Here is a 27,500-nt window from a genome sequence, read left to right as displayed (position 1 = left end):
CATGTCTTTGGCCTCAGCTGGGGCTTTGCGATATTGTCGGTTGGTTTAGAAATGGGATGGACTTTACGGGCCTCTGAACACACAAACAGGTAGAAACACACGCACAGAAACACACACACTCGTGCGTAGTCTATGGTCCGCTTTAGGACGTGACTTCTTCTATTTAGGGCCGTGGACTGCAGTGTTTGCTCTGTTGTCCTTCATCGATTCTTTGTGCCTTCTGTTCATCAGCGATACGTTTGACGCCAACCACTGCGTGATACTCCTGAGGATGATGGACGGACTGGACGTGTCCGACCATTTCGGTTATGAAGGTGAGAAGCTCTTCGGAAGAGTCACTGAAATTGCGTATCTAAAAAAAAGGGTTTAATTGTTCTTAATAAACCACATCGGTCTCAAATGTTAATCCAATCTTGGCATCCGTCAGTGGGACCGTATCCCACGGGTCCAACTCATCTAGCGGCCATCTTGGATTTAAACGGCAGGACAAAGATGGCTGCTTGATGAATAGCTCCCATTGTGCCATTATGATGTGTCATGTGTACACTTTCATCATGACATTATGGTTGATATCATTCTGTGTCCCCAGTGAACCAGTGCTTTGTGCCAGATAACCCTGACCAAACAGATCCGTCCATCACCACAACCCAGGAGGCCACAGGTAGATGGAGACACACACACACACACACAGGTACACACACACACACACACACACACACACACACACACACACACACACACACACACACACACACACACACACACACAGGTACACACACACACACACACAGGTACATCCAGACACACACACACACACATACTCCCATATAAACACACACACACACACCACACATACACACACACACACAAACACACGCACACGTAGTCACATACACGCGCACACACACACACACACACGCACACGCACACAAACACACGCACACGCACACGCACACGCACACGCACACACACACACACACACACACACACACACACACACACACACACACCACCAGCTCAGTGCTCACCTCTTTCGTGGTCGCGTGCTCCAGGGGACGCCACCGGCGAGAGAATGTCCAGCCAGCAGGTGAGGACGGCGTTCCAGAACAACCAGGGCAAGAAGACCATCGACGTCTACTGGATCTCCGACGATGGAGGTGAGCCTCACACCCCCCCCCAGCACCCCTACAGCATCCATGTGCTGCTCAGATCGCTTACATGTTCCAGCCGCTCTCCTCGAAAGAGACGTCAACGACGGTCAAGGTGTGGGGGGGGGGGGGGGGGGGGGGGCTCTCTGATGTCACTACCCTGGGTGAGCTCTTCCACATCTGTGACATCGCCATGTATGACGTCCCCCCCCGTCCCCCCCAGGTCTGACGCTGCTGGTGCCCTACCTCCTGACCCGGAGGAAGAACTGGGGGCAGAGCAAGGTCCGCGTCTTCATCCTCGGGGACGAGCAGAGCATGGAGGAAGGGCGCCAGGAGTAGGTCGCCCTCTTCATCCCCTCCCTCTTGCCTCCCTCTCTCCTTACCTTGCATAATTCCTTCCTGTGGGTTATTAGACGGCATGAAATAATATCATGTTTAGGGGCACAACGGTCAAGTACACGACACAAAACAACATCACTATAATGTACATTGGCTCTGTGAGGGAATTTTTTATTTGGTTGAATTTCGGCCGACAACAATTCTGTTTCCCGTCTCCATGGAGACCCCGCTGGGTTCTTAGCACGGAACTCCCCCTGATAAGATTGCAACCGCGCAGAGCGCAGAGCGCGAAGCAAGTTGGAAGCAAGCTGCCTGTTTCAAAGCAATATTGTCTGTTTGATTTCAGAATGATCTCTCTGCTGAAGAGGTTCCGTCTGGACTTCCACGACGTCATTGTGATGACGGACAGCGAGAGGACGCCTCAGCCCAAAAAGTAGGTCCCGCCAAGCCTGATGTGTAGCGTTGGGTGAGGCCGCCCGCAACAATGTGTTCTGACAGTTAAAAAGTGGAGGTGGACGTTTCTGGAAATAATGTGATTAATGTTGGGGATGATTTAAAACACGTGCAAGTAATTTTGTGCCCCAATGAATGGTGCGTCATTTGATCATGGAACTAAGCAAACACTGACAGCAGAAGTTTAGTGGATAATGAGGTCACAGATCTTCTTTTCTCTCTGTCTTCGCAGCCTGAAGAGGTTTGAGGACATTGTCGCCCCCTATAGGCTGAATGAGGAACAGCAGGACGGCGCCTCGGAAAGCGAACTGAAGACTCTCTGTCCGTTGAAGATATCTGACAAGGAGATGGAAGCCCTCCGAACCAAGGTGTGTGTAATATACATTGTGTTTGCGTGTGTGTTTGTATTTGAGTGTCAGTGCTGTCGCTAATATTTAGTTATTGTACATTTCATTTTTCAGTCCAACACAAAAGTAAGATTGAATGAAATTATCCGGAGAAATTCTGAACACGCTGCCCTGGTCTTAGTGTGAGTATTAAGCTGTGTGTGTGTGTGTGTGTGTGTGTGTGTGTGTGTGTGTGTGTGTGTGTGTGTGTGTGTGTGTGTGTGTGTGTGTGTGTGTGTGTGTGTGTGTGTGTGTGTGTGTGTGTGTGTGTGCGCGCGTTTGCCTATATGTGTGTGCGTTAAGTGCATACATTTAAATAGGTCTTCCAATTTTAAACAGAAAGTCTGTGACTCTCTCACAAAGCTCAAGCGGTTCCTCACTGTGCCTGTATGACCCTCTCCAGGAGCCTGCCCGTGCCTCAGACCGACTGCCCCATGTCGCTCTACATGGCCTGGCTGGAAGCCTTGACATCCGGCCTCCACTGTCCTGTTGTCCTGATACGAGGAAACCAGCAGAACGTGCTCACGTTCTACTGCCAGTGAATTCCATTACTCGTCAGCACAGGGGCGGTTCTAGGGGGTCGGGGGGGGGGGGGGGGGGGGCCGGGGCCCCCCTCTAAAAGTTTTTTTTCTTTTCACCTCCGTCCGGACGGGGGTCGATTGCTTGCGATGGTGTAGCACTGACGCACAAGGTGGAACTTGAGATTTATATATCGTACTAACTTTATTGCTGTTGGTGATGTATGATACTGAGTGGTTTGACGTCAGTGAAGGAAACCCAAAATGTTGTAATATTGACAATTGCTTTAACCAATGAAACATTTCAAATGTATAATACTGACAATTGCTGTAACTGAAGGAAACACTTAATACTATGCTACTGAAATGAATGCAGTAACGGGAAAAAGGCAATTATTGTATATTGTGTTTTCGAATGCCGTTATTTTTTCTGCCAGTGAATTATAATGTCAACATTCTACTGCCAGTGAATTATACTGCTAACCAATTCACACGCCAGTAAAAATAATATTTTTTAATCAACAAAAGCCAAAAGCCAAGTAAGATTTGAAATGTTTTAGAAATGTAATATAACATACAGGAAGCATGAAGTTGTGATATGTAACCTCTTAAATTATGGTATGAGCAGGAACAGTGAGGTGATGGCTGTTTTTCACATTGAAAAGTAACTTATAATTATTAGCTTATAGCTTATTAATAGCTAAGATTGATTACTGAAACTTGATTACTTAGGTGTTATACAGGCCTACCATGTTTGCTCATTCTTCTCTGTACAACGGCTGCTTTCTCTATTAAACTAAATCGTTTCTCACTTCCTTTGTAATGTACAATGTTATGAAATGGTTTCATACATGCAGATTTGTTTATTTTGTGTCATTCAACACAACACAACACAACACACCACGGTAAGGGATGTTTTGGGAATAAATACTGCAATATAGGAAAAACAAATCATAATTACGATACTGAAGACCGAGATGGTGCCGCCACAACAAATCCAATCATTAAGACACATACCCCCACCTCCCACAAACACACACAAACACACACACACTGACACAAACACACACACACACGCACACACACACACACATACACACACCACAGTTGATTCCAAATAGACCATGAACATTAAATGTAATAATAACCCATTCATCTTACCAACACTACCTTCAAGTTGACGAGCCTGGATCGGGGCAAACAGGTGGCTTAATGAACACCATGCTATAGCAGTGAAGGCCTTAAGGTCAACGATAGGTCAATGCACAAGGGAACATCAGAGGCCTCAACGCCAACAGGACGTCACCAGGTAGCGCTTGGATCAGTGAAGCAGGTAGCACACATTAAATAATAAACAGGCATTTAGACAGGAAATAAAACGTCAATAAAGACATGTTTAGCGGTTCAACGGCTACCTCAAAGGCTGTTATCGTTAATGTTATTGTGACAGTAGTGTATTGTGGCCAAGCGGGTGGTTGGGCTATGACTGTAGGGAGAGAGGGGAGGGGGCGTGGCTCTGTCTGTAGGGGAGAGAGGAGGGGGCGTGCCTCTGTCTGGAGGGGAGAGAGGAGGGGGCGTGGCTCTGTCTGTGGGGGAGGGATAGGAGGGGGCGTGGCTCTGTCTGTAGGGGAGAGAGAGGAGGGGGGGTGAATCTGTCTGTGGGGGAGGGATAGGAGGGGGCGTGGCTCTGTCTGTAATGGAGAGACGGGAGGGGGCGTGGCTCCCTCTGTAGGGGAGGGATAGGAGGGGGCGTGGCTCTGTCTGTAGGGGAGGGATAGGAGGGGGCGTGGCTATGTCTGTAGGGGAGAGAGGAAGGGGCGTGGCTATATCCGTAGGGGAGAGATAGGGGGAGGCGTGCGTAGCTTGTGCCATCAGCTGAGTTAGAGGCAGGTGTTGTCAATGATCCAATCAGAGAGAGAGAGAGAGACAGAGAGAGAGAGAGCTTGTTGGGTAAATAACAGTTGACAGTGAATATCACTGAATAACGCTAAATTAGACACACATACAAACCGTACAATTCAATGTAGTACACTGCTTTGAACCAGAGTCAAACGTACATGTAATGCAAACTTGTCCAATAAAACTTTGAAGACGTATCACCATCGTGTGGCGAAGTGAAATCATCACAACGTATTGGTGAAACGTGTGATGCGTGTGTGGGGAGTGGTCAGGGTTCAGTGTGTCAGAGCGCAGGATCATCGCCTGCAAGTCAACAAAGTCAAAGCCCAAGAACCGATCATTTTATCATCGTGGTTGAACATGGACGACGCTATGGAGGGCTCGTACAAATATTACGTTTACTTTGAGTGTCCTGACGTTGATGACAAAAGGAAAAAGAATATCGAATTCTACTTCAAAAATAAACGTAAATCATGCGGTGGGGAATGCGGACGGGTGGATGTTTTCAAAGGAAATGTTTATAGGATTGCATTCGAAGATAAAGAAGGTGAGTCACAACAAAGACTCTATGATATAGCGTTTTAGGGTCTTATAATAATAACTTGGGCGTTATTATAATACGTTCTAGGGGTTAACTCTAAAAGCGAAAGTGAAACCATTGTGTTATTTTTCAGTGAATATGACTTGGCTGGCTTAAGTTTTCCGCTGCGTCACATAGTTTTTTATATTTAAAAAACTAATAGTTCGATTTGTGATATCCTTTATCTTTTGGTTTCAGTTTTCTTTCATGTTCGCGCATAGGCCATAACTTTCGTTTTGACAATGAGGTTCAAATGAGGATCTGCGCGTCAGGGCCGCCGTGCCAGGCTCCTTTAGTGGGCGTGGTCTACGAAGGGCCAGAAAATACAAGGGCGGAGGGTAGCCTGACAGGCCTACTATACAAAGCGAACCTCACATATGCAAAATATCATATCTGATAACCTTGTTAACCTGTCTATTTTCTAGGAGAGTATAAATTGGTACGCCTGCTGTAGGCTGCCTCCAATAATTTCAACATTGGGTTATATTGTAAAGACAGCCAATAGCAGTTATTGTTCTCCTCATCAACTGTATTTTATAATTTAGTATGAAACCTCTATCTTCATATGTTGTTTCAGTTCAGCATAGTGTGCTGGAGAAACGTGATCACTCGGTCGAGAGGGAGAACAAAATTGTTGCCAGTTTTACCGTCCATGAAACCCCAGAGTCTCTCCTTCCTGACCCGTCAACCGTCACAACTACACCCGAAGCTGATAACCCGAAAGTGGGGTTGTCATCTCCACCTGAGGTGAGCTATTATTATGGGCTGTATGGATATGAAATCGATGTGACCAGTTAGTACTACGGTAGACTGGGCATAATGAATCTTGTGAACTGCTTATATAACTGATACCAATCTTTCTCACAAATATAGCCAACTATATAGGCCTATATATTTATTATGTAGATCAGTACATAATTATATTGATCTACATAATTGTATAACTATATCAAATTCATTTGATACAATAAAAAAATTCAGAGCTTTAAGAGCTATTATTTGAGTGTAAATTTTTTTAAATGGCCAAGCTATCCATCTGCTACTAAAGAGCGAAATGCTCTTTGAGAATATCTCTTTCGAGTTGACTCCACCTCTGTTGCATCTCTTCCCTGATTGGTTCAGTGAATCCCTCTCGCCTGTCAATCACAGGTGCGTGAAATGCAACTCTGCTGCTGTTGAGCCCTCTCTCTCCGCTCCCTCTATTCCTATGTTTCTCCACCATCAACAAAGATGCAAACATGCATAGCACTGGGTGCGCACATGTGATTGACCAACAAGATGGATCCTCCGCACCAATCAGGGAAGAGATGCCCTGATTGGTCAGAAATGAGCCCTGAGTCTCATACAGAGGCAGGTGCGGCCATAGCCATTTGACGGATACCATGGCATTTATAATAGATTACATTTTAAGGAGAACTCTTGAATCTTACCTCCGGTCCCTTTAATATATTTGAAGCGATATGAAAGTGTTGGACTTAAAATTAGGAACTTGGAAAGGTTTATGAGATTGAGTCTCAGAATCATCTTGGAGCCGAATTAAATGAATGCAATTGAATAATGTATGTTTCTTTTCTACTTATTCAGACTAAATTTCCTGTTGCCGCCTCACCATCACAACCAATGGTTCAAAATCTTCAATCACACTTCGAAAGTTCACCTCTCCAAAATCCTCTGAAAGAACCTTCAATGGCAGGGCAGAACCCAGAGGATGAGCTCTCATCCTCTGCCGGTCATGCTCAGTTAGATCTAGACAAGAACAGGGTTATAGTTAGTGGTGCAGGGAAGATCCAACCTGAGGAATTCAAGCCCTTGAAGGATAGGGAGGAGCAAGGGGATGACAAAGTCAAAGAAACGTTCAAGCATAGTCAGGCGGACAAGGTAGACATTGTTTACGTCATTCAAGGAAATCCTGCAGAGGCAGAATCCCCCAGTATCAGAGTGCAGCCTCATCCATCAGGATTCCACAAGGCAGGTTCTCTCTCGTGGGAAGAACCACAAAGAAGGCCCCTTTCTGATCAGCATGGCCCCAGAGACCACATGGGGTCTGCTGCTAGAGAAGTCCAAGAAGGAAAGGGGAGTCAACGTTATGACCTACCCGGGGGAGTAACCGTGCTGGTGTGTCGTGGTGACATCACCAAGGTCAAAGCAGACGCGCTGGTGAATGCCGCCAATGGAAAACTGGATCATGGCGGAGGTGTTGCTGCTGCCCTGAGCCACGCAGGAGGTCCTGAAGTCCAGCGAGAAAGCAATGCTTTAGTAAGAAAACATGGGAGATATGCTACAGGGGATGCAGTAATGACTACGGGAGGGCGTCTACAATGCAGGAAGCTGATTCACATCGTTGGGCCTGTACAGGGAGAGGCAAATGGCCGTGAGCGAGAATTACTAACACGCTCGGTAGGGTCAGTGCTGAAACTGGCGGATGAGAACAAGTTCCAGTCCATAGCAATTCCCTGTATAAGCTCCGGCATTTTCAAAGTTCCAATCAGTTTGTGTGCAGAAGCAATAGTCACAGCTGTGTCTGACTTTGGGAGTCAAAGCCAGCACCTGAAGAGAATTACCCTGATTGACACCAGAGAGGAGGTAGTGAAGGCCTTAAAAGCGGCATGTGAGAGTATCTTTTCCTCGGCCGATGCAGAACAAGAAACAGCCGGGGATCGCCAGTTCCATGAGAGCCCTGGAGCCTCGAGTCGATGGTCAGATTCTGGCGCTAATCCAGTAAACCATGGCGAGAAAGGTAGAATTATGAATGATGACCCTTCTCATAAGCCCCACAAACAGCACGAGCATCGAGAAGAAGTGGGGCCTTCTGCAAGAAAAGTCCAAAGAGGAAAGGGGCGTCAATGTTATAACCTTCCCGGGGGAGTAAGCGTTGTGGTGTGTTGTGGTGACATCACCGAGGAAGAAGCAGATGTGCTGGTGAATGTTGCCAATAGAAACCTGAAGCATGACGGAGGCGTTGCGGCTGCCCTGAGCAGCGCAGGAGGTCCTGAAGTGCAGCAAGAAAGTAAAGATTTAGTAAGAGAACATGGGACATATGCTACAGGGGCCATAGTAATGACTACGGGAGGGCATCTACAATGCAAGAAGCTGATTCACATCGTCAGGCCTGTACCGGGAGATGAGAATGCCAGTGAGAGGTTCTCCCTGAAAGAAACGGTTTGGTCAGCACTGAAACTGGCGGATGAAAACGAGTTCAAATCCATAGCCATGCCCTGTATAAGCTCAGGTAATTCCGAAGTTCTTATCAGTGAGTGTGCAGAAGCAATTGTATCAGCTGTGTTTCGCTTTGGGAAACAAAGCCAACGTCTGAACAAAATTACCCTGATTGACACCAGAGAGGAGGTAGTGGAGGCCTTAAAAGCGGCCTGCGACAGGATGTTTTTTTCCTTGGAGATTGCAGAACCAGAAGCGTCCAGGGATCGCCAGTCACATGAGAGCACTGGAGCCTTTGGTCCAGGTTCCAATTCTGGCGCCAATCCAGTAAACCATGGGGAGGAAGGAAGAAATATGACTGATGACCCTACTCATAAGCCTCTCAAAAAGCATGAGCATCAAGGAGAAGTGGGGCCTGCTGCAAGACAAGTCCAAGGAGGAAGGGGGATTCAATGTTATGTCCTTTCCGGGGGAGTCAAAGTGGTGGTGTGTCGTGGTGACATCACCAAGGAAGATGCAGATGTGCTTGTGACTGCCACCAATGGATACCTGGATCAATACGGAGGTGTTGCCGCTGCCCTGAGCCGTGAAGGAGGTCCTGAAGTGCAGCAAGAAAGTAAAGATTTAGTAAGAAAACATGGGACATATGCTACAGGGGCCACAGTAATGACTACGGGAGGGCGTTTGAAATGCCAGAAGCTGATTCACATCGTCAGGCCTGTACCGGGAGATGAGAATGGCAGTGAGAAGTTCTCCCTGAAAGAATCGGTTTGGTCAGCACTGAAACTGGCGGATGATAACGAGTTCAAGTCCATAGCCATGCCCTGTATAAGCTCAGGTAATTCCAAAATTCGTATCAGTGAGTGTGCAGAAGCAATTGTATCAGCTGTGTTTCGCTTTGGGAAACAAAGCCAACATCTGAACAAAATGACCCTGATTGACACCAGAGAGGAGGTAGAGGAAGCCTTGAAAGCGGCCTGCGACAGGATGTTTTCCTTGGAGTTTGCAGAACCAGAAGCATCCGGGGATCGCCACTTCCAGGAGAGCACTGGAGCCTCGAGTGGACGGTCCAAGTCTGGCGCTGATCCAGTAAACACTGGGACAGATGTCAGTGGCATCAAGTTGGAGACCGCGGTGGGGCTCATCGAGGAACAGAAAGTAGGAATTTGGTTATTGTGCTGTAATGTGCACCCCATTTTATGTTGTAAATGGTTGCAGGATTGACAAGCCCCCCCCCCCCGGTTTCTCTTACCAGGTTGATGCCATAGTCTCACCTATGAAAGACAATGACCCTCTCTCTACCGGTTTGGGGAAAATATTGTCTGAGATAATCGGAAAAAGGTTGAAGACTGCATTTTCAAAGATGGGAAAGAAATGGCAGTTGCCTGTTGAAGTCGACGTTAATGATCTCGAGAAGCTTCACTGTCACAAGGTCTTCTTCGTTAATCTTCTGCCCTGGGATGAGCAACACAGAGAAGCAGCTGTCCTGGTACTATGGCATGTTAGGAGTTAACACATTTGCATTTCCTCAGTATTGACTATCTCTGCTTTAAGTGGTACTCTTTGTTTGCAACATTAGTTGTATTAGTATTAGTTGTTGTTATAGTCATTAGAAGGCCAGCATCTTTTATTTGTAGATAAGAAAACATCATCTATAGGATGTGCTTGTATTGATAACATGATTGAAATCACTTTATCAATAAGCATTGACTACAGATATACATTGAAATAGTATATTTATATTAAATATTATATATATGTACAGTATATATGTATTATATAGTATGTCTAAAATAGTAAATTTTACACTGCAAGCTAGGGGTGTACGGTATAAACGGTGCTGAAGGTATACCGGTGTGAATTTGCGCTACGGTATGGATTTTGACGTTACCTCGGGACCGGTGTGACCGGTAGACAATGATGTGTGTAACGCGTAACAAAGTAAGTAATGCGTTAATACAACTACTTTTTCATGTAAAAAGTAAAGTTACGAGCAACTACTGAAAATATGGTAACGAAACATAGTTCCTTTTTCAATTCGGCACCACGTTACTTTTCCCAGGGCCAGATTGACAGCGATACTGCCTTCTCAGGCAGTATGCTATTGCGCAAGTACGCAGGTGCGCAGCAAGCGCTCCTGCGTGCTTGCGCAATAGTCCCTTCACAAGCTCTCATTCCACAACGTACGAGACAGACGCTGGTAGCGTGAAGCCATCTCTGCAATCAGACATTGCTTCCGCAGGCATTTTGAAAGCCAGTCCTTACAACAAAATGCCAGTGGGGGAACGAGATGACAAACGTTGTCACTGTTTACCTGTCTAAGGACATGGTTCCCTTTCAACATGTCGATAGAAAGGGCTTTAAAGAGATGGTCAAAACACTCGATCCCAGGTACGCGTTACATGCCCGCACACACTTCAGCCAAATTGAGATGCCAAAACTATACGGCAAGGTCCACAAGTGGTAAGGTCCGCGAAGATATCCATACTATTAAACATTAGTGTTTTTCAGAGATGGAAGTAACTTGAGAAAAGATTTAAATTTTTTTAATGCGGTTTTGCTGCCTTTCCAGTATTTTACCCCTTCAGAGGCATTTATATCGAAATTGGAAGATAAAATGTGCATACCGTGATATAATACCGTTACCGTTTATTCCTCAAATCATACCTTGATATACATTTTAGTCCATACCGTACAGCCCTACTGCAAGCTAGTGAGAATATTACATATTGTTACTTTAACATCAACCAATGGTCCACAAACATGTCTGGCCTTACAAATGGAATTGAAAGCTGCGTTATATAATAGTATGTGTGAGTTGTCGTTGCATTACCCTCAAACATTATCTTCCTCTCCTTCATACCTTCCCAGGCTCTGAAACGTGGGCTTGAACACGTTTTGACTTCCTGTCGAGACCAAAGATTTGTCTCCGTTGCTTTCCCAATGCTTGGTACTGGGGAAGTGTTGCAATTCCCCCAGGATGTGGCGGAATCAGCCCTGCTGGAGGTGGTCGGATCGCCCATGCTGAACAGGCACAGCGGCAGGCCATTGGTGGTCCGCATTGTCGTGCACCCCAGTGACCCCCAAACACGCAAGGCAAAAACTCAGTGCATATTATTATTTTGTTTCATTCTGGTTACATGCTAACATCTTTTGGTTCTCTAAGATGGATATAGTGTTTATTTTCTTGTTTGATATTGCTCATTAAATGGCTGCTAGCTGGGCATTCTCTAACTGACTGAGGTAAAACGCCCTGATAACCCATGAGTCACTGTCAATTCCAATAATTCTTCAAAAGATGACCTCCTTTACTTTAAACACGCCGATGATAATGGCATAACTTTATAGCCTCAAGCATGGGCTTAACGTAACCTCAGGCTAACAGGCTAACTCTTTTAAAGGACAAAGAAAAGATCAGGAATACATTCTTTCCTAACAAACTTTCCCTGCATCACAGTTGTTCTGGTAATAACAGCCAGCATGCGTTCTCTTCCCCCTTTGTGTACAGGCCATGACACCACAACAGACAAATAGCAACGCTGCCCCCAGAGGTAGGTGGAGATATTGCGGTGGGACACCTCATCAGAGGGGCCCTATTATACCACTAGGTGTGACATTGATTGAATACTCACTAAAGTGACGCCACACGTGTACACCCAGCTGATAGGACAGATGGATGAATGAACCAGCCTACCTACGATGGACTGGACCAAATGGTAGGGGTCCTTTTTATAAGTGTAATTATTGTTGTCTCCTCTTCAGCTTCCTTTTCCAGATATGTCTTGAATCACCCTGACAAGGACACAGCCATGGTTGGTGGAGTCAAGCTTGAGCTGGTTCGTGCTGACATCGTTGATGAGAAAACGGATGTCATTGTAAACACAATAAATAGATCTGCCGACCAATCAGGTACTCTAAACATGTTAATATTTTAATGTGGTTGTGGTGTCTTTTTACCAATTTTGCCTGTTCTGACAATAGAGAACAGCATTCAACTAAATTGATTAACCTCCACAGGTGTTTCCAAGGCCATACTCGAGGCAGCTGGAACGCATGTAAAAGATGAGTTTGCTGCAAAACACGGTGGGTCTCAAATGTACACCAAACCTCTGACAAGTTCCTGTCAAAGGAGAAAAGCATTCAAGATCAGAACGCTTTGTACTGGTGGGAAGTAGATGAAGAGAAAGAAGTGTGATTTGTTAGAAATGCCACAGGCATCCAGCTGTTAGTGCGTGAAATGCTCTCTGAGTATGGTTGGTTGTTGTTGATCGGCGCCTAACTCTGTAGGAGACTTTCAATTTTAGCCCTCCTCAAAGGAGAAGATCCAGTGTAAAATTGATTGATAACTTTGAAGGTGTACAGATTGTTTATTAAAAAGGAAATTTTTTACACACAATACGATCAGTAGTTCACCCGTCGACGCCATCTAGTCTTCAACAATCTGTACACTTACAAAGTTATCAATGCCACGTTTTATATGTTAAGACCCTTATTATACCACCATAAGAAGTGTCAGGCTACTTCTAGCCTTGTGAGTGGTTTAAAATAGCGATTTAGTGTTTACAATGAGACATGCCCCTATCGTAAAGTTCCTAGGGTTTTGGTTGAATCTGCTTAAAACAGCCAACTTAAGAATGCGTCTATATGTGCTTTTTTTGCTCCCAAAGGAACATTCCAACTAATTGTCATACCAAACATTTCCCAGATCCATTTAACACCGTATTTCTCCTTTAACTTCCTCACTAACTCTTTTAATTTTGTAATCACAGCTGCCCTAGCTGGGCAAAAGGGTTTGTTTTCCACTGGACCTGGAAGGCTAAATTGCAAGGACATCCTTCACGCCACCTTTTACAGCGATCCAAAGATGATGCGTGAGACCTGTGAAATCATCTTAAAGAGCTTTGAATCAAAACACCACAGCTCTGTCTCCTTCCCAGCTCTGGGCACAGGTGCGTTAAATGTGTGTGTAATCCTTTAGCAATCAAAACATCGACCCCGCTAAACTTTCAAGAATCCTCTTCTTGTTATGTAGCCAGTGGCGGTTTTAGGTACGGGCGATATTCACCTGGCGGCCATCCTGGTTAGCCGGGCAATAACGCTAGCTGGGTGATGGAATTGAATGCAGAATTCCAAATTCATTCCCCCAGCCAGCTAGCTTTTAGAAGATAGAACCAGGATGGCCGCCAGCTGAAGAGCCCAGTGCACTCCTACATCCCCTGAAAGCCGGGCTCCAGGTGTTCCTAATCAAGCTTGCTCCTTTTGGACGTTTGAGGACGCAGCATTCAAATGCAACTAAATCCCGGAGCCTGATTGTGATTGTCTTGTCAATGCCAGGCGCAGGGTACATGGATCCTAAAGTGGCTTGTACCGCCATGCTGGATGGAATTGAAGCAGCTGTGAGGAGCATGGGTCCAACTTCCCTCACCCTGGTCCGCATTGTCTTTAAGCAGCGGGATGTGCAGAAGAATTTCAGGTACAACGGAAATGTTCCTTTCTTCCAGGCAAAAAGCAACAGTGGGGAGCAGACCCAAAGAAGTCTGAAAATTTTACCTTATCTGGGAAATAAGCGTCTTTTGAGATGTTCTGATCGGGCGGGGAGCGTTAGTGGGCTTTGCCATTCTCACGTAACCTGTTGAATGGTTGACTCAGGAAATGATACACATCTTCTAGTGAAATTAGCAGCATATTTTAAATATAGGTTTAAAATATTGGTTTAGACTTCAACTGTATGATTTTAATATTAATATCAAAACATTTTAATTCAGATCGGTGCTTCAGAATCGCTGTGAAGAAACTGCGCGTCAACAGCAAGGTCAAGGTTTGAATTTCATTACATTTAATTTTTTTGCTGCATTTTGGTGGATTGGCCTCGGATGGAGGCCTAAAGGGAAGGGGTGTTTCCTTTTCAGTTGGATGCTTGAAAAATGTCGCTCACTCTCACTGGTTGCTCCAAATCACCTACCCTAGCTTTAAACAATTATAAATTCAAAAGATTTTTCAACAAATGATGGCTACAGTAATTAACAATCAAAGATGAGTAACTGGTACTTTGTTAAAAAAAAATCATTAAAACCCCTAAAATATTTATCAAAATAGCATTATTTATTGTTTTTACTTAAAATGGACTTATGACATGAAGACTGAGCCTCTGAAAGGGAATGGACAAGGTGATCATCTGGAAATAGTTAAAGGAGCATTTCACCGGTGGAGACGTGATTCTGTATTGAAAGTGGGTCATATATGTAGTCGAATAGTTACGTAAATTTCTAATTTGTTGCCTTCTTGACCGAGATAAGTTCAAATGACAGTGACTTTTGGCGCTTGTGGATTGAAGACAACAACTCCCACAATTCCAATCAGCGTTCACTCCCGCAGTCCAGAGTGAATCGCAGCAGGAGAAAGTGATTGTTGCCGTTTTATATAACATTATATAATATATTATTATAATATATAATATCACGGCCAAAAGCTGTGTGCGCTTCTGGATGATATTATGATTTAAAGACAGGGACGGGTTCTCGGACGTCTCTGGTACTTCCACAACAAGTAAAGACTCGTAGTGGGGGTTTTCTCGGCAAGAGTCCTGCACAGGTTCGGGTACCCGTGGGTATTGGGGGAAGAAACTTTGGCTTTGACTCTCTGAAGTCCAGATTGTACCGCGACTTCAGATAGATGTGGAAGGACCAGAGACGTCGGAGAACCCGACAAAGTCGTTTATGCATAATATCATCCGGAGGCGCACACAGCTTTTGGCCGTGACATTATTATATTATATGATATATTATTTAGATATAGAGCTCCAGGTCTCCCGCCAGAGCTCCCGGAGTGTTCTAGAATATCTTATAGAACACGGCCAAAAGCTGTGTGCGCCTCTGGATGGTATTATGAATAATACCACTGCATCTTTAGCACTCGTGTGAACTACTAGTCACACGGTAATGTCATACCGTAGCCAAATTACCGTAGCCCCCCCCCCCTTCTACACCTGCTTTAAATTAGGCGAAAAAAAATTATTTTGCGTCATTTAAAGCAGGAAGTATTATAGGTAGATACGATACGGATCCCTCCCGTCTCAGGGGAAAATTAGGGAATGATGCAAGACCATTTAAAAATACGACTGGGTTTCTAACGATACAAACCTTTAAGCACACGAGTCTCATTTGTGTGTGTTTTGGGATTGCACTGAATTCATGCACTGATTCGTCAGTTACTGACGTCACTTTCTTACATTCATTTGTGAGGATTTTTTTTCCCCCAGTGCACTGTGTAATTTCTATTCATTTTTTTTACCGTGTTTCAGATGATTGGGAGGATCTTGGCACCAGCACCCAAAGCTCTTCACCTTCTTTCTCCTCCTCAAGGGGCAAACCGAAACCAAATCCATTCTGGGAAAATTGTCAAATTTCTTGAAAGACGAATAATTAATGTTTGACCCGCGGCCGAGAGCTGCTGATGGGATTGGATCCCCATCGTCCGGAGCCTACCTAGGCACCGTTGAGCAAGTGGCCTTAAGCCATACCTGCTCCTTCTTGACATGGCGCATCCAAATTCATTGCTTCAGATTAGGGGTCATAAATGGTGTAAAGTCATAAATAGTTTTGTATTAGTCCGCTTTAAATTGACAGTGGGTTTGAAAACACATCCAGAGGGGAATTGAGAAATATTTACAAAGTGATGAATAGATGGTGTTCAAAATCATAATTGGTTAGAGTAGTATAAATCGCATCATGAATTAATCAAGATTTTAAAGTGTAGTTTTAATTAAGTAGGCTACTATGGATTTAATATTTTATCATCAGCCTGTAATTCTTATTGCATATTGAATTTTGAATTAAACTCTTTCCTTGTATCTCCATAATTAAAGGGTAAAACAGCAAACGTATGAGTGTGGAGTATTTCAGTTTATCTGTCCCAAAATGTCAACTTTTGAGGAAAGCATTTTCACTCAAATTTACACTGCAGATACCCCTTTAAAAATATGATATTGTATGTTATGATACTGTATATGGCCGTATATTTGCAAATAATGTCAACTTGTTGATAAAATAAAAATCACTAATATCCTAAAAGTTAAGACGCAATTATTTAAATTAATATTAAAGTCAAAGTTCTAGGGTCTCTGTTGCGACGTTGAACCAGCTTAAAGACTTGTTTTGAAACTCAATCTCGCTCACCCACAGATCCAGAAATAGACGGCTGTTTGTATCCCAGAACCGACAACAACAAAGCGGTAGGGCTGAGAAAAATACCCGAGTTTGGAGCCTTGGGACCAGCTTCTAGTTTAATTTGAGTACTGGTTCCATTGGCCAGTGGTAGAAAGAAGGTTGGTATGAAAAAAACAGGATGAACTATAATTACAGAACGCTGCTATCTATGGCGAATGCTCCATACTAACTACTAACAGCCTGTAACGACATCGGAACAACGGTTCAGCCCACAGCGGGTTTTTTGCTGGTTTGAATCGCCGTGGACCTCCCGCTCCGTCGACTCCCCGCAGAATGCGAGGAGCGTTGGAGGACGGACAAGGCGCTGCGGAGGCGAGCGAGGGAGGAAGGGGACGAGGGGTTGGAGGAGGCGGACCGACGGGAGCTGCGGAGAATCGAGGCCTACAACGACGCCAGGATCATGGGCCCCGGCGCGGTGCCCAAGTACCCGAGCCGGGGGGAGGAGCCCCCACAGGGGGGAGACGCAGAGCAGCAGGAGGAGACTGACGCGGGCGGAGGAGGAGGGAGTCGGGGGCCAGAGGAGGGGGACGACGGGGTTCTCACGTACTGCTGCGAGGGCCACCCAGAGGAGGTGTACGCCGCGTTGAGGGGACTCCGGGAGTGCTCCCTCCTCACCGACCTCACCCTCATCCTGGGGGGTCGAGGCGCCGCGGGGGTCGGGGGGGCGACCCTCCGGGTTCACTCCCCCGTCCTGGCCGCCGTCAGCTCCCTGGTCCGGGACGCCCTGGAGGCCCGGACCAGGCACCACCGAGCCGAGCCCGGAGCCGGAGGGGTCCGGAGCTGGTCCCTGAGTCTGGGTCCTGAGGTGGACCCCGGAGGGTTGCAGGCCGTCCTGGACTTCGCCTACAGCGGGGACACGGCGTGCCTGGACGGAGGCACCGTGGCCCGGGTACGGGCCGCGGCCGATGCCCTGGGGGTCCCAAGAGTCCTGGATCTCTGCGCCCGGGAGGGGGAGATCCAGAAGAAGCAGGGGGAGGAGGGGGAGGAGGAGAGGAGGAGGAGGAGGGCAGCAGAACAGATGAAGGCCAGTCTCCGGTGCTTGGAGGAGCTGTGGGAGGAGGGAGTGGGCTGTGACGTGGTTCTGGATGTGGACGGCACAGCGGTTCAGGGTCAGCCTCAATTCACTCATATTTGACATGAAGAAATTAAAGATATCCAACTGCCGGCTTTTTGTACAACTTTTGGTTTCTCTCTCTCTCTCTCTCTCTCTCTCTCTCTCTCTCTCTCTCTCTCTCTCTCTCTCTCTCTCTCTCTCTCTCTCTTTCTCTCTCTCCCACTCTCTCTCTCTCTCTTTCTCTCTCTCTCTCTCTTTCTCTCTCTCCCACTCTCTCTCTCTCTCTCTCTCTCTCTCTCTCTCGCTCTCTCTCTCTCTCTCTCTCTCTCTCTCTCTCCCCCCCCCCCCCCCCTCCTCTCTCTGTGCAGCCCACCGGGCGCTCCTGGCGGCGAGCAGCGACTACTTCAGGGGGATGTTCACCTGCGGCATGCGGGAGTCCCGCCAGCACGGCGTCTCCCTGCCCGGCCTGCCCCCCTCCGAGCTGCTCCCCCTGGTGGCCTTCTCCTACCGCGGCGCCCTGCCCCTGGGCTGGGCCGGCGTGTGTTCGAGCTGGCCTGCGCCGCCGACCGCCTCCAGTTCGCCGGCGCTCTGGCGCTCTGCACGGACTTCATGCGCCGGGAGATGACGGCGGCCACCTGCCTGGACGTGGCGTCCTTCGCCGGGGCGTACGGCGCGGCCCGCCTGCTGGCGGACGCCGACGACTTCGTCCTGAGGAACTTCCCGGAGGTGGCGGCCGCGCCCGCCTTCGCCGACCTGCCGCCGGACCGGCTGCAGGCGTACCTGGGCTCGGACGCGCTGGTGGCGCCCAGCGAGCTGTGTGCCTTCCGGGCGGCGGCGGCCTGGGTGTTGGCCGACCCCGAGCGGCGTCGGGCCACGGCGCCGGCGCTCATGCGCCAGGTCCGCTTCCCGCTCATGACCTTCCGCGAGTTCCAAGAGGTGAGGGCCGTCGCACTGCGCATAGAGTGCAGCGGAGGAGGAGGAGGAGGGGGAGGTGGTGCTGAAGGAGGAGGAGGAGGAGGAGGAGGAGGAGGAGGTGGTGATGCTGAAGGAGGAGGAGGAGGAGGAGGTGGTGATGCTGAAGGAGGAGGAGGAGGAGGAGGTGGTGATGCTGAAGGAGGAGGAGGAGGAGGTGGTGCTGGAGGAGGAGGTGGTGCTGGAGGAGGAGGAGGAGGTGGTGATGCTGAAGGAGGAGGAGGAGGAGGTGGTGCTGGAGGAGGAGGAGGAGGTGGAGGTGGTGCTGGAGGAGGAGGAGGAGGTGGAGGTGGTGCTGGAGGAGGAGGAGGAGGTGGTGATGCTGAAGGAGGAGGAGGAGGAGGTGCTGGAGGAGAAGGAGGAGGAGGTGGTGGAGGAGGTGGTGGTGATGCTGAAGGAGGAGGAGGAGGAGGTGCTGGAGAAGAAGGAGGAGGAGGTGCTGGAGGAGGTGGTGGTGCTGAAGCAGGAGGAGGAGGAAGAGGAGGTGGTGCATTAGGAAAAGCTGGAGAAGGAGTTGGAGTAGGAGGAGCTGAAGGAGGAGGAGGTGGCGGAAGAGGAGGTGGTGCTGAAGAAGAAGGCGGGGGAGGCGGAGGCGGCGGAATAGAAAAAGCTGGAGACGGTGGAGGAGGAGGTGTTGCTGGAGGATCAGGAGGTGGAGGCTCCCCAGACACGGAGTTCTACCTCTGGGCTCTGGAGGAGTTCAGCGCCGAGCTCCCGGAGGCGCGGCGCCGGCTCCGACGGCCGAGGACGCCCTGGTCCTGGTGGGCGGCGACCTGCTGGGCTGGGGCGCCGCGCAGCGCGAGCTGAGCCGCGAGCTGTGGTTCTCCCAGGCGCTGTGCAGCGGCACAGGGCTCCTGAAGGACGTGGAGTGGCGGCGTCTGGGGGCGCTGCCCGACGGGCCGCGCTTCCGCCACGCCGTGGGGGTGGTGCGGGGGCGGCTCCACGTGGTCGGGGGCTGCGACTTCTACGCGCCCGACGACACCATGAAGTCCGCCTACAGGTGGGCCCGTCCTTTCAGCCACTCCCTCTGTTCGCTGATTGGACGCACAAAATGTAGACGGAGAAAACCCACTAACCGCAGACCCAGACCTAGCACTGAAGGGAATTTCAAATTGAGCCGAAGTACTTAGGCGGGCGGATCCCGGCTAGTAAATTAGGATATTGATATCAAAAATAAATTACTGAGGTAAAAGGATAAAAGTATACAGTCACAGAAATTATTTGGCTGCAAGGGCCAGCAACTGGGGAATATACTTAGCAATGAAGTCGGACAATAGTTTCCTTAAGACTGGTTCTATAGGAACCTGATGTATTTTCTTGCTCACTCACTCACTCACTCACTCACTCACTCACTCACTCACACTCACTCACTCACTCACTCACACACTCACTCACTCACACACTCACTCACTCACTCACTCACTCACTCACTCACTCACTCACTCACTCACTCACTCACTCACTCACTCACTCACTCACTCACTCACTCGCTCACCCTCTCACCCTCTCACCCCCCGCCCGCCCAGCTATGACCCTGAGCTGGACCGCTGGCGGAGGCTGGCTGACATGCAGGAGGCCCGCAGCAGCTTCTCGGTGGTGGTGGGTGAAGACGAGCTGCTCTACGCCCTGGGCGGAGACCGGCAGATCAACACCAACGTGGCCAGCGTGGAGGTGTACGACCAGCAGGCTGACTCCTGGAGGTAGGACAGCGCCACCGGGGGGGGGGGGGGGGGGGGGGGGGGGGGGGGGTTCAGGGCATAGCTGACTCGACTGAAGATATTGAATTTAAAAGGGATGAAAAGTCTAATGAAAGGTTCTGTATTTAATAAGAAGAAACAGGTGAATTAGATTCAAGATTCAAGAGATGTATTTGTCTCATGCATTAAAGAATGCAGTGAAATGTAAAAGAGACAGTGCCCCAGAAACAATAAATAAAATAACGTACCTGGCTTAAAATGTAATAGATAGCAAGTAAAGTAGCAATAATAAATATATAGCACGATCGAGCGAGCTAGTGATATAGTGTCCGAGAGTGTGTGAGTGAGTGGAAGGTGTGTTAATTGCCTGGTGTTTTGGGGTGATGTGCACACGTTCACTGGGACACTGATGTCAGGGGCAGATTGGGTTAACAACTGCATGTGTGTGGAAGCAAGATGCACTTAAAGAGACCCTACTATACTACTGTTCTGGTCCTAATTTCTTATTAATGACTCCTATAGCGCAACCTGACATGAATCACAGAACAAAAAACGATGTAGATTTTCATGAAACTCTTCCTCTCATCTGGGCGCTTTCGGCATTCTCTGTCAACGCTCGGTTTCGTCCTTCTCCGCCCCCTCGCCCCCCTCCTGCCAACCCAACTCCGTTGTGATTGGTTAGTGAAAAGTGCGGACTTGAAGCACGCGCGGGCAGATTTGACCAGGCATATGGGGGCGTGGCAGGAGTGCCTCTACGTTGATGATTTCTCGGAAATGTGAACAAATGAATCGCAAACGTTGTCCCGAGTGTTTAGCGCTCTGCACAGCCACCCCAGACTGTCAGCAGGGAATACGTCGAAATGCATGTACGTCATTATTTGACACTTAAGTATGGTTAAACATGACTATCAATCATTATAACAACGTTTATAGGTCCTAAAAGTCGAAAAAGCATAATAGGTCCCCTTTAAGTGTAAAAACACAACGAGAACGTTGATCCCGGGCTCAGAGAAGCAGAGTTAAGGGACGGCTGCACCAGAGAGACCCGATCCACCGGTACAACCATCCAACGGTCCCCTTAAATCATTCCTCCACCCCCCGCCAGCTACGCCCGACCTCTGGACCAGCCTCTGAGCGGCCACGCCTCCGTCCACCTGTCCGGCGACCAGGTCCTCATCACCGGGGGGTTCGACCCCCAGTACCGCTGCCTGACCTCCACCCTGCTGTACCGGCCCGGCCGCGGCACCACCCGCCTGGCCGACATGGCCCACGAGCGGGCGCAGCACGTCATGGAGGCGCTGCGGGACGGGCGGGGCCGCTGCCGCCGGCTGTACGTGGCAGGCGGCGTGCGCAACCTCCGGGCGTTCTACGGCGACCAGCTGGCGTGCGAGGCCTACGACTTCCAGGCGGGCGGCGGCGGCGGCGGCGGCGGGGGGACGTGGAGCGCCTTCGCCCCGCTGCCCGTGGCCCACGTGGGCGCCGCCGCCGCCGTCCTGGAGGGGCGGCTGTACGTGCTGGGGGGGCTATCCCAAGAGGACTTCCGGGAAACGGGCTTGGTCCACCGCTACGACGGCGCCACCGGCCGCTGGCAGAGCATGGGCCGGATGCCCGGGGCGGTCACCGACGTGCGGGCCTGTCTGCTGCGCCTGCCCGGGCGTCTGAGGCGGTGAGGCCCCCGGGGGGGGGAGGGGTCCTGGGTTCAGGGACCCCCCCCCCGGGGTCAGGCGGTGAGGCCCCCGGGGTTCCTAGGTCCAGTACCAGGCTGCCACCTGCCTGTAGGCATAGGCTAGCGTCTGATGGTAGACCTTCTAGAGGCACACACCAGGCACTCTGATGCACGGCAGTAGGTGTGACGGGCGTTGGATTAAAGGACAATGAATGGATTGTGGATGAGATCCGACCGGAGCCCTGATAGGAGACGCATTGGGTTTCATTTATTTGTAGAATCTGTGAGATGGGGTGATTGTGTGTGGGTGACCCAGTTTCCCACCTGAGGATTATTATTGAATTGTAGATAATTCAGTGTTTACATGCTCTATATTTATTATACTGGGTAATAAATAAAGTACAGCATTATAAAATGAAGGCACTCTGTTTCCTCCTGATCAGGTGATCAAAACAAACCATATCCCTGGTTTTGTACGGCTTGTGGAGCTGAGGTGAAAACCAGGAATAAAGTCCTGAATTTCACAAGGGGGGAAAGATCCCGTCCCGTCCCTTTAGCCTCCGGACAAACATTTCATCATCATTTACCTTTCATCAGCGGCTGTGTCCACAGTGTGGTGAAAGGGGCATAAACATAGATGCAGCGACAGAGCTCCGAACACACGGCGCGTTGTATTTTCTGAAATCACTTCCTGCATCTCAAAGCAGAGCGTATCCACTAGCAAACCATCGCCGTAGCGATGCCTCGGGTCCTGGCGCTGGGGGTCTTGGTGGTGGCGGTGTTGCTCGCTCATGGGGACCAGGAGCCGGGGCGGAGCACCTCCACGGAGCTCCGGGGGCCGGCCGTCAGCCTGATAGACAGGCTGACGGCCAGGCTGGACGACCTGCAGGCCCAGCTGACGGAGCAGAGCTCGGTCCTGGAGGAGCTGAAGAGGGAGAGCCGAGGTAGAGAACGGACCACGGCGGGATTTGTGCATGTGTACCATGGATAATCGTCATTATCGTTCTGTTTCTTTCTTGGATCAAAGAATGGTGAAACTTAGCCTTTGTGAGAGAGAGAGAGAGAGAGAGAGAGAGAGAGAGAGAGAGAGAGAGAGAGAGAGAGAGAGAGAGAGAGAGAGAGAGAGAGAGACAGAGAGACAGAGAGAGAGAGAGAGACAGAGACAGAGAGACAGAGAATTTGATCATTGCCATGTTAACTTTGCTTTTGCACACGCACACACACACACACGCATACATGACACTTGTCCAATATGTCTCAGAAATATGGCCATGATTGAAAGTGTGATTAAAACAGGAAGAAAAGAAGATCTGTATCGCATGTAGCCCCGAAACTGACTAGAGCCAGTTTAGCCGGCGGAATGAGACTTGTGGACGTAACTATGATTGCTATGATCTGGATATCATGTTGTTCATATGTACCGCTGTGCTCCGTCGCAGGGCGTCCACAAGTGGCCTTCTCGGCTTCCATATCGACGCCGCCTCAGGAAAACCTGGGACCCTTTGCAAATGAGACTAAACTAGTCTTCAACAAGGTCCTCACCAACATCGGCGATGCCTACAGTCCCGATACAGGTCTGTATGTCCGTCTGACTACCAGTCTGCGATTGCCTGTCTGCGTGGCTGTTGGTCTGTTTGTCGGGCAGTCAGTCCGTTGAAGTTTAAGTCCAAATGCATGACACTTTTACCACAGATGCCTGCTTCCTTCCTGCATTAACCTTAAGGTCAAAGGTCAAATCTCTCTCTCTCTCTCTCTCTCTCTCTCTCTCTCTCTCTCTCTCTCTCTCTCTCTCTCTCTCTCTCTCTCTCTTTCTCTCTCTCTATTTCCCTTCCACCACAGGGGTCTTCACAGCGCCCGTGAAAGGCGTCTACTACTTCCGATACACGGGGTACAGCCGGGCGATGAAACCCAGCGGTCTCAGCATATTCCACGCCGACCGGCGGGTGGTGTCCACGTACAAGTACAGCAACCAGGCCAGCTACGACAACGGACACTCCTCCAACGGCGTGACGCTGCTGCTGGCGGCCGGAGACACGGTCCACATGCAGCTGTGGGTCGACAGCTGGGTGTTTGTGGACAGTCGCTACAACTACTGCTCCTTCACCGGGTTTCTGCTGTTCCCTATGTAACATCGCCCCCCTCAGGAAGCTCGAAGACAGTGCAGCTTAAATGTTTACCGTGGATACCGCTGGAATTGCTGCGACGTGTCTATTCTTTTTTTTGTCTCTTTAATCAGATTAGGCCGGCTGGTGCAGGCTGATGGCGAGGATCAATTGTTTTTATGACGACAACTTAAATACAAATGGCCCTTTTCACTCTTCCATCGGCCTGTTATTTGTATTTATTGGTTATTTTTACATCCATCCTCTGCATACACAAAAAACACAGGCAATCTCAGAACTTTTTGTAATATTTATAAAATACACATGATATACACACACTTTACACACAAGTTCACATACATTTTATAAGCCTGACATTTTTTGCTATTCAGCGGCCAATCAGCCCACACCTGGTGGCATGGGACCTTTAAAGGTCCCATGCCACCAGGTGTGGTGTGATTAGCCGCAACAAGCCGTTTTGGAGTTCTGCCCCTTATGACATCACAGGTAGGCGTGTCCACCTAGATGTGTGACGGATAGATGAGCAACTTTTGCAGATTTCCAAAACGGGTGGTACCGGCTAATCAAACCACACCTGGTGGCAGGCCATGGGACCTTTAATTTCCCCAAAACTGTTGGCGGCCGGTGAATAACATGGGGTTCAATGGGAGAGAGGAGGAAAGTCCTCCTCTGAGTGCCACATTTGCCTCAAACAATGTTAGGCTTACATCCCATGTAAGTAGTTGTGAAATAACGTTCTTGTTGTTCTTTTAATTGTTTGTTACTCTGACTGTTCTGTTTGATATTGTGGAAAGGATGTTAGTGAATGATTCAGAGCATGATGCATTTTAAATTGCATGAATTTTGGTCTTATGTCTTTCTTAAAACTATAGCTTCAATTATTGTGGGCAAAAATAGGCCCAATGATAGGCCCAGATTTTTTTATTTAGTTTTACAAATCAAAAGTAAGCCTGATTTGACGAATTAGCTTTGCATCCTTTCCTTCTGTCCTTGTAGTGGCAATCCACCAGTGGCAATACTGCCACTGGTAGAATTGTATCAATTCACATAATTATCCCACCCTGCTATTTTGTAGTTCACCAAAACATCCTGAAACAACTTCAGTCTCACATACTTATGCCACCATACGCCACTAACATTGCAAGCAGGCCAATGGCAACCAAGCGTGCAGTCCTTCCTCCCTCACTTTAAAAACCTCCAGCCGCCACTGATATATATATAGCATACCATTAACAACTATAACATTCGCCCTAATGACCGTAATGGTGGTGGCAAGCACAAAATGGCCGCCCGTATGTCGGCATGCGGCCCGGGCATCCCGCCCATGTTCTCCCAGCGCCTGGCGGCGGTGTCGTAGCGGTGCACCATGTGGAAGTTAGAGTGGTCCCGGTACCCAGAACCGCCCAGCACGTAGAACCGCCCCTCCGTGACCGCGCTCGCCGCTCCGACGTGCGGCACGGCCAGCGCCTCGAACGCGGTCCAGCAGTCCGCCGCGGGGTCGTACGCCTCACACGCTAGCTGGTGGACGGTTGCCATGGCGTCCCCTTCGTCCGTGGTTACGCCGCCCGCCACGTAAAGATGGCCGCCGAGGACCTCCATGCAATGGTACCCGCGTGGGCGGCTCATTTCTGCCAGCCCGCTGCTCCCTCTCTCCGGGGTGTAGAGCGACATGGACGCCCGACAGCGGTACCCTCCGTCGAAGCCGCCGCAGACAAAGATCAGCTGGTCCAAAACCTTGGCGCTGTGCCCAGTAAGAGCCGTGCTCATTGGACAGGTGAAGCTGAAAGCGGGGCGACATAAAACGATTATAGATCATAGACCTTGTCTCTTTAAAGGTGACATATTATGCCACCGTGTGTGAGTGTGATGAGCCGTAACAAGCCGTTTCGAGAATCTGCCTCTTCTGACATCACAGGTGGGCGTGTCCACCTAGATGTATGACGGATAGATGAGCAACGCTTGCTACAGTCCACTGGGTAGGCTGGTAGACTGATCTATCCAGCACACATCGAGATGGACACGCCCACTTGTGATGTCAGAAGAGGCCGATTTTCTAAACAGCTTGGTATAATACGTCACCTTTAAATATTGGTTGATTATATGTTGCACTATGATGGGCCATTTCAGTTTTCCAACTCCCGTTGAATCAGGAAGCATTTGGTCTTTTTGTCGTTACATACACCGGCACCCATGTGTATGTGTGCCGCCTAAACAACAGTACCCTCCCCTCCTACCTCCAGGCATCGGTGGCGGGGCAGTAGCGCTCCACGCTGTCGAGGCAGCCGCGGTGGGAATCCCCCCCGACGGCGTACAGCGTCTCACCGAGGACCACCAGGGAGAAGCCACACCGCTGCTCGTGCATGTCGCTCAGCCGCTGCCAGGCGCTCCCCAGGGGGTCGAACCTAACGGCGGAGCAGAGCCCACCCAGGAGCCAGAGGAACATGAGGAACAGGATGGACGACCCGGAGCTGTAAATACGCTAATCACGCATCGGTTTGGAATACATACATGTGTTTTTGTTTTTCTTGCCACTTCTCCTCACAATCAATTAGGATGTCTATTCGCCCTCCCTTTTACCGACAGTGATGACAGAAGTATTTATATATTTGCCTCTGTAGCCAATCAAATCCCTAAGGGTCTTATTGTATCACAAACAGCCCCAATCACAGATTTCCCAGCAACGTAGAAGTAGCTAACATTGTGTACGTGTGCACAATTCCTACTGATGTGCTGTACCCACAGTCAATGTAATGTTGCGTCGATGATCTCTTTGGCCCGCTCACCTGTAGGCTGAGTTCAAGATGTCTCCCACGCCGTAATACTTCCTTCCACCGACGACATACAGCTGTCCGTGGAGCACAGCCACTTCGTGACTGAACCTCCCAGGCTCTGGCATTTCCCCCAACCACCTCCACTCCAGGCTTTTCGCCATGCCTGTGTGGTTCCTCAGGGAGTTCCCGAACCACAGCTCCCGACTGCTGCGGCGGGAACCCAGGTCCTCCGTGATCTGGTCTCCGCCGACCAGGACCAGAGTCTCCTTTGGGAAGTAGATCCGGCATTGACTCGGAGGTATGGCGGCGTTGGAGAGGAAGTCCTCTGAGACTCTCTTGTAGAGCACGAGCAGGTTGTCCTCAGCCCATATGTCGGCGGCCTGAACTTCCTGGAACTCCTCGAATGTCATCAGGGCGAAGTGAATTGTTTTCATCAGTTGCTTGGCAAGCTTGGACCTTTTCCTGGGCTTGTATTGGATCCAAGCCACAACTGCTCTGAATACCACCAGCTCC

At 49.2% G+C, this 27,500-nt stretch overlaps 5 protein-coding genes and 1 long non-coding RNA gene across 9 annotated transcripts in view; 4 read left to right on the top strand and 2 right to left on the bottom strand.

The window, feature by feature from the left end:
• slc12a10.1 (solute carrier family 12 member 10, tandem duplicate 1) overlaps nucleotides 1–3,655 on the top strand; it is a 13,188-nt gene extending 9,533 nt beyond the window's left edge. Inside the window, exons 20-27 of the mRNA XM_060076723.1 lie at nucleotides 232–314; nucleotides 590–661; nucleotides 1,053–1,157; nucleotides 1,372–1,483; nucleotides 1,834–1,920; nucleotides 2,173–2,308; nucleotides 2,402–2,469; nucleotides 2,730–3,655. Coding sequence (XP_059932706.1) covers nucleotides 232–314; nucleotides 590–661; nucleotides 1,053–1,157; nucleotides 1,372–1,483; nucleotides 1,834–1,920; nucleotides 2,173–2,308; nucleotides 2,402–2,469; nucleotides 2,730–2,868 — 802 coding nt within the window. The 3' untranslated portion in view covers nucleotides 2,869–3,655. The remainder of the gene's footprint in view (nucleotides 1–231; nucleotides 315–589; nucleotides 662–1,052; nucleotides 1,158–1,371; nucleotides 1,484–1,833; nucleotides 1,921–2,172; nucleotides 2,309–2,401; nucleotides 2,470–2,729) is intronic.
• A 1,349-nt stretch (nucleotides 3,656–5,004) lies between these two features.
• On the top strand, nucleotides 5,005–16,433 carry LOC132475533 (uncharacterized). 4 transcript variants are annotated; one of them, XM_060076704.1, is made up of 12 exons: nucleotides 5,005–5,290; nucleotides 5,901–6,070; nucleotides 6,908–9,637; nucleotides 9,735–9,968; nucleotides 11,351–11,575; nucleotides 11,988–12,030; nucleotides 12,242–12,388; nucleotides 12,497–12,562; nucleotides 13,249–13,428; nucleotides 13,814–13,952; nucleotides 14,245–14,291; nucleotides 15,780–16,433. In XM_060076704.1, exons 1-12 carry the CDS (start codon nucleotides 5,104–5,106, stop codon nucleotides 15,887–15,889), a joined length of 4,278 nt encoding a protein of 1,425 aa, XP_059932687.1. In that variant the 5' UTR covers nucleotides 5,005–5,103; the 3' UTR covers nucleotides 15,890–16,433. The 4 variants fall into 4 exon arrangements, with proteins under 4 accessions (XP_059932687.1, XP_059932686.1, XP_059932688.1 ...); XM_060076703.1 differs by having other exon boundaries at nucleotides 14,245–14,297; nucleotides 15,780–16,432; XM_060076705.1 differs by having other exon boundaries at nucleotides 5,006–5,290; nucleotides 13,258–13,428; nucleotides 14,245–14,297; nucleotides 15,780–16,432.
• Nucleotides 14,954–15,782, bottom strand: LOC132475650 (uncharacterized). Its single transcript, XR_009529952.1, has 2 exons — nucleotides 15,463–15,782; nucleotides 14,954–15,032 (listed from the first exon to the last, which is right to left on the bottom strand). It is a non-coding gene; the product is annotated as an uncharacterized LOC132475650 (long non-coding RNA).
• A 506-nt stretch (nucleotides 16,434–16,939) lies between the features above and the next one.
• On the top strand, nucleotides 16,940–22,512 carry si:ch211-63p21.8 (uncharacterized; the record flags this gene model as incomplete). Its single annotated transcript, XM_060035849.1, is given in 7 exon segments — nucleotides 16,940–17,813; nucleotides 18,127–18,293; nucleotides 18,296–18,787; nucleotides 19,004–19,475; nucleotides 19,478–19,730; nucleotides 20,257–20,430; nucleotides 21,533–22,512. Coding segments are annotated over 7 exon segments (2,997 nt in total), but the record flags the coding sequence as incomplete, so codon positions are not given.
• A 167-nt stretch (nucleotides 22,513–22,679) lies between these two features.
• cbln11 (cerebellin 11) lies at nucleotides 22,680–24,413 on the top strand. The gene is made up of 3 exons (XM_060076852.1): nucleotides 22,680–23,037; nucleotides 23,533–23,667; nucleotides 23,933–24,413. Exons 1-3 carry the CDS (start codon nucleotides 22,833–22,835, stop codon nucleotides 24,220–24,222), a joined length of 630 nt encoding a protein of 209 aa, XP_059932835.1. The 5' UTR covers nucleotides 22,680–22,832; the 3' UTR covers nucleotides 24,223–24,413.
• Nucleotides 24,414–24,482: 69 nt separating this feature from the next.
• Nucleotides 24,483–27,500, bottom strand: part of LOC132475543 (kelch-like protein 33) — a 4,988-nt gene continuing 1,970 nt past the window's right edge. The window contains exons 2-4 of the mRNA XM_060076727.1: nucleotides 27,000–27,500; nucleotides 26,451–26,618; nucleotides 24,483–25,996 (exon numbers count right to left, since the gene is read on the bottom strand). The exon at nucleotides 27,000–27,500 is cut by the window's right edge and continues 439 nt beyond it. Coding sequence (XP_059932710.1) covers nucleotides 25,453–25,996; nucleotides 26,451–26,618; nucleotides 27,000–27,500 — 1,213 coding nt within the window. The 3' untranslated portion in view covers nucleotides 24,483–25,452. The remainder of the gene's footprint in view (nucleotides 25,997–26,450; nucleotides 26,619–26,999) is intronic.

The sequence above is a fragment of the Gadus macrocephalus genome, chromosome 17 (genome assembly GCF_031168955.1).
Source record: "Gadus macrocephalus chromosome 17, ASM3116895v1".
Taxonomy (NCBI): domain Eukaryota; kingdom Metazoa; phylum Chordata; class Actinopteri; order Gadiformes; family Gadidae; genus Gadus; species Gadus macrocephalus.
The sequence above is the reverse complement of the archived record's forward strand: the minus strand, read 5'-3'. Positions and strand labels throughout refer to the sequence as shown.

What these genes read in the sequence shown, in the direction of transcription:
- LOC132475533 (XM_060076703.1), top strand. Translation starts at nt 5,104, where the DNA reads ATGGACGACGCTATGGAGGGCTCGTACAAATATTACGTTTACTTTGAG. An exon ending in GGTTGTCATCTCCACCTGAG is followed by an intron (nt 6,071 to 6,907) that starts GTGAGCTATTAT and finishes CTACTTATTCAG; the next exon opens with ACTAAATTTCCTGTTGCCGC. An exon ending in TGAGTTTGCTGCAAAACACG is followed by an intron (nt 12,563 to 13,248) that starts GTGGGTCTCAAA and finishes TTGTAATCACAG; the next exon opens with CTGCCCTAGCTGGGCAAAAG.
- cbln11 (XM_060076852.1), top strand. Translation starts at nt 22,833, where the DNA reads ATGCCTCGGGTCCTGGCGCTGGGGGTCTTGGTGGTGGCGGTGTTGCTC. An exon ending in GCTGAAGAGGGAGAGCCGAG is followed by an intron (nt 23,038 to 23,532) that starts GTAGAGAACGGA and finishes GCTCCGTCGCAG; the next exon opens with GGCGTCCACAAGTGGCCTTC. An exon ending in TGCCTACAGTCCCGATACAG is followed by an intron (nt 23,668 to 23,932) that starts GTCTGTATGTCC and finishes CTTCCACCACAG; the next exon opens with GGGTCTTCACAGCGCCCGTG.